Below are 5,240 nucleotides of genomic sequence, written 5' to 3'. Positions count from 1 at the left end.
TAGATTTTAATAAAAAATTTTAATAAAATCGTCTTGAAAATATAAAATTTTAAAAATTCAAGCAAAATATTTGGTCAAAATATTTGTAATACATATTTATTTGACAAATAAATAATTGTTTTTCAAAATTAAGTTAATCTGACTACTACGCGCTCAAGAAATGTTTTCAAAAATGTTGCTCACCTGTAAAAATTAGCGAATAATACTATGAAATGTCTAATTAATATAAATTGTTGTATTTGGTGAAAAATCTATCGGATCCGATTAAAACAAATATATTAACGTTTGGATGAAGATTTTTCTGGAGAAGTTGAAATGTTCACAATTTTCACACAAAATTATTACACAATTATATTGACTCAAATATTGCAGGCACAACACCTTACAATGCATTGCAACACTGATTGATATATTACTATCCTTAATTCCATCTCACTCATCCAAACTTAGACGGTCGGATCCGCGTTTAGAACTATTTTATATTATTATACAACTGAAGATGACATGTTCCTTGAAATGTAAACAGTTTCAAATAATTTTTATATGTTCAATATTAACACCATTAACGTAATTATGAAAAAAATATTTGCATGAAATATTTCAGGTGAATATTATATTTTCATTGAGCGTTGAATAGTGAAAAATGGTAAATTGATTACTTAATAATTATCCTTAAATTATTATTATTTATAGATGCCGTATGCTGTGAATGTTTTGGCTTGTTGATTCAACATTATATTTCTATAGAGAAATTTTAGTTAATTTATTATTTTTAATCGTTCCATAAATACCAAAACTAATATTAAAACGTCTAGTGCTATCATTGCTAAAACAACTAGTGCTCGTCGGCATCCATCCGTCTTGAAAGACTATAATGAAGTTAAAACCAAAGTTAGTGGATTCTGCACCTCTGAAAATGGCACAGCATACCAAATTTTGTATGATAATCTTTACCACATCCGGCCTAGATAGAGGTCGTCGGCTGTTGAGCAGCATTCCAGTTCCGCTCCAATTCCGCACTCAATGCACCCTGCTTGACTGACATCATGGCCGCAGATCAACTGCTAAGCTCTCCCAAGATCAGAAATTGAAGGGGCAGTTTTAAATGTCTCTCTTACAAATGGCATGAAACCAAAGCCTTGGGCGCCTTGTTGTTCTAGATTCCTTGACCAATTCACCGTACACGAGATCCTTGGAGATACGACGGTTATCCATCCTCCTAACATGGTCGAGCCATCTGAGACGCTTAACAGTGAAAACCACATAAAAACTGCTTACGCCAGTTCGCTTCAGCACATCGGTGTTTGTAGCTCTGTCCAGCCATCTAATTCCTAGCATGCGAAGCAAGCATCTCATGTGGAAGCTGTTAAGCTTCCACATGAGACAGTTTATGTAATCAACCTAGTGCCAAGCCTGGTCTTCACTGTTGGACTGGGGTTGTTCCATACTCGCTAATTTAGCCTGGTCATTACTTTGGCCGCCCTGGCAATCCTGCAGTTGACTTCACAATCTGCAGACAGAGCACCGGAAATAGCCAACCCAAGGTAGGTAAAGTTCTCATCAACCTCCAGTGACCACTAATACTACTACTACTACCACAACTACTATTACCACCGCTACTCCTACTACAAAAACTACTACCACTAATACTATACTACAACTACTAAAATTAATAGAAATAATACCACCACAACTATTATAAATGTTACTTCTACTACTACTACTTTTACATAAGCATAGAAACCTTTATTGATGGAAGATTTTTCTGGGAAAAAATGAAAAAAACAATATATGATATATTTTTAACATCAAATATTATGAACGTTTAGTAGATTTATTTCCGATCCACTTCAAAATGTAAAATTAAAAAATATAAAATTAAATTAAACTTTGTTAAATTAAAAAATATAAAAAATTATTTGTAGTTATAAATTTGTTTTATGAAATTTACAGAAAAATTAAAATGCTAGTGATATTTATTAATAATAACAGCCTTTTATAACCTTTAGTGGTGGCGGACCCTGTTGACGTGTGGCAGGATAATAATTATTAAAAAAATATACAATGTTGAAAAACAATTAAGAGAATAAATTAATAAAATATAACACACACAAATCATACAGTTTATTACGAATAGTTATAGTTCATAACGAATGGCATATAGTGGCTCTGTTGAACGTTTTTGCTCGATTAAGCAAAATAAATTAAAGTTATTAATTCTGGATTGGTCTTTGCAACATATGGCTAGTCTGGAAAACTGGTAATCAAAGTAACCAGTGGCTCGTTTTTTTTCGGTGAACAGTTAATACAATTATATTAATAAAACTTGAAATTCTTGAATATCTTACGTTGTTTATTTTTAAATTTTTTATTAAGATCAAAATTTTTAAAATAGAAAATGTGTTACTTTTTGACGGAGCAAGGTCTTTGAAAGTTATTTTACATTACAATTAATATTATTTGTAATACCATTATGATATTGTAGAGTAATTAGTAAAAAATCACCATCTTGAAAAAAAATTATATAATTGAAAATGATTTCTGTTCATCCAATCAAAAACGGAATTTATTTCACTGGTCTTCTTTTTAAACTCAAGTTTATAATTACCACATATTAAATATAGTTACTAAATGTTTTTAGTTTAACTGAAAAAAAACATTTTTCAAATGTGGTATAGTTATATATTGGGCAAACGGTTTTTTGTATTCTATTGACATTTTTTAGTAATTTTCCAAAAGAACAAATTTAACCGTTCTTTTTCTGATAATTATCTATAGTTTATTCTTTATTAGGGGACATTTCGTTTTCCTAAAATACTATTTGTCCTATGATATTTGCGAATTTCAGCATTTTAAAATTTTTATCGGGTAATCAAAATTTTTCAAGTTTTTGTACTGAGTTAAGTCGTATCAACTATAATTTCCAGTTACTTCATAACGTTAACAAATGATAAATTTGCTGATTCTTTTCAATATTTTGATAAATTAACTTATTTCAGTTTGAACAACAAAATGAAAGTTACTTTTACGTAAAATGTTGGTAATAGACCATAATTATTACAAACTACAAACATATTAAAGCCAAACATTCGGTAGAATTTGTAGAATATTTTACGTAAAATGTAAATACTGAAAAATACAATCGTCAACGCAAACATTTTGAGCGGCATTGTTATTCGAATGTGATTTAGTTCACATGGTTGTCGTTAATTTAAAAATGTCTTAATATCTTTACCTGTTCAAAAATATTATGACTTTATTTTAACATGCAACAATCTATGTAGGTAGTTCTCGGAATCAAGAAAAATGTCTAAAAAATTTATTTTATCAAATATTCATACGAAGGAGATTTAATGGTAATAGAAACATAAAAATTTAATTCCCAAAATTTTCCAGAATTTTTATTTATCAACCGTGACACTGTTTTGTGTTAATTATTTTCATTGTCTAAAATGGTATTTTATATGCAACGGTATGTAAGAAAGTTTCTTGTGTCGATAACTTTATTTGCTAGTGAATAAAGTGTATAAATCTTAATTATGTGATGAAAATTAATATTTTTTTTGTTTATTTATATAAGTTATTAAAACAAATAAAAAATAACTCATTCGTAATAACAACAACAATAACAGTCGCTACTGACTGTTTTATGAAAAAAGTTATGTTTTAAAATCAGTTAACAAATTATTAAATCACCTTTTGAAGCTTTTGAACCTTTAGGTTTAGAACTTTTCTTAGCTGACGAAGATTTTGAGGCCCGAGATTTTTCACTTTTCGTGTCATCTACCTTCCTTGACCAGCTACTTTTACTACTGTGACTTTCTGCAGAGCATTGAGACGACAGTCTGTTTCTTTTAGCAAGGTCTTTGTTAAACCATGGTCTATAAAAAGCCAAAGATAAACTGCTACAATTTTTGGAACCTGTTGGAGGTAACAAATTTTTGCAGCATCGAAATCTTCTGCCGCAAGTAAAATTTTCTGGTTGATGAGGAAATAACTGGCCCATTTCTGATGTTGGACTTGGTGACTGATTCGTATTCAAACACAATTGATAACAATTTGTGGCATTTGATGGCAAACATGTAACAGTTGAGCTTTGTGATAAACTTGTTTTTAAGCAAGGTTGATAAGAGCTCTCAGTAACACTTGGAATGCAAGTGAGATATGAAGGTTTGCCAAAATTTTCTGGTTGATGAGAAAATAACTGGCACAATTCTGGAGGTGGGCTTGGTGGCAGGTTCGTTTCCAAACAAAATTGATAACAGTTTGTGGCATTTGATGGTAAACATGTAACAGTTAGGTTTTGTGATAAACTTGTTTCTAAACAAGGTTGATAAGAGCCATTAGTAACACTTGGAATGCACGTAAGATAGGAAGGTTTGCCAACGGAACAGGAAGAATTCAAGCTAGGTGCTTTTTGAGAGCACGGCACTTCAAGTTGAGAAGTGCGAGAATTTCCAAGGCACACATAGCAACAATCTCTACAATCGTCACAGTCAGCAACTTGCAGTTTTGGCTGTTGAATAACTTGGCAACAGCTTTCTTTTCGAGGTATACATATTTCAATGGGTATGTGGTAATAACTCACTTTCTTTTTTTGGCGCTGGGGTGGGTTGCAATGTAATGGTATGTGTTTTTTAAAACAATTCCTACTGCAGTTGTTGCCTGGGTTCACACGGCAACTGTTGTCACAATCATAATTCTGACATTTCTGGTTGCAATAACCACAATTGAAATTTGTGACACTTGAAAAACGAGATGGTTGAAAATATTTTTTATCTCTAAAGTTTTTAACAGTTGAATGACAGCACGAGCCTTGGCGTGTTGATGGTGTTTCAATGTAGCAGCATCTATCATTTGACATTTGGTGGAGCATTGTTTTGTTCGTTCGTCAATAAATTAGTAACGATGCACAGCTTGTTGGGTGTTGATTAGATTATTGGACAATTTTGTAACGTAATTTTTAATAAATTACAACCAAAGTTCTTGTTTTTTTTAATTCAATAATTTCAATTTTTTGCTGATGAATGTGTCGTAGAATTCTGTTAAAATCAAAAAAAATATTTTCAATTAATCATTAAATGTTTCATAAACCATATACGTAACAAAAAACTAAACCATCATTAACATCAACCTCGTCCAAAAAATCCAGCCAGTATTACCATAGTTGCAGATAAAACAATGGCCAAACCTATCCAGCCTTTTGTATCGGGAAGCTGAGGTTTGTTTCTTTTTTTCGG

At 31.1% G+C, this 5,240-nt stretch overlaps 1 protein-coding gene across 1 annotated transcript in view; it reads right to left on the bottom strand.

The window, feature by feature from the left end:
- Nucleotides 1-3,676: 3,676 nt before the first annotated feature.
- Nucleotides 3,677-5,240, bottom strand: part of HELRODRAFT_184099 (hypothetical protein) — a gene marked incomplete at both ends in the record, with an annotated part of 4,470 nt that continues 2,906 nt past the window's right edge. Inside the window, one exon of the mRNA XM_009015792.1 lies at nt 3,677-4,815. Coding sequence (XP_009014040.1) covers nt 3,677-4,815 — 1,139 coding nt within the window. The remainder of the gene's footprint in view (nt 4,816-5,240) is intronic.

This window comes from Helobdella robusta, assembly GCF_000326865.2.
Source record: "Helobdella robusta unplaced genomic scaffold HELROscaffold_160, whole genome shotgun sequence".
NCBI classification, from domain to species: Eukaryota; Metazoa; Annelida; class Clitellata; order Rhynchobdellida; family Glossiphoniidae; genus Helobdella; species Helobdella robusta.
The sequence above is the reverse complement of the archived record's forward strand: the minus strand, read 5'-3'. Positions and strand labels throughout refer to the sequence as shown.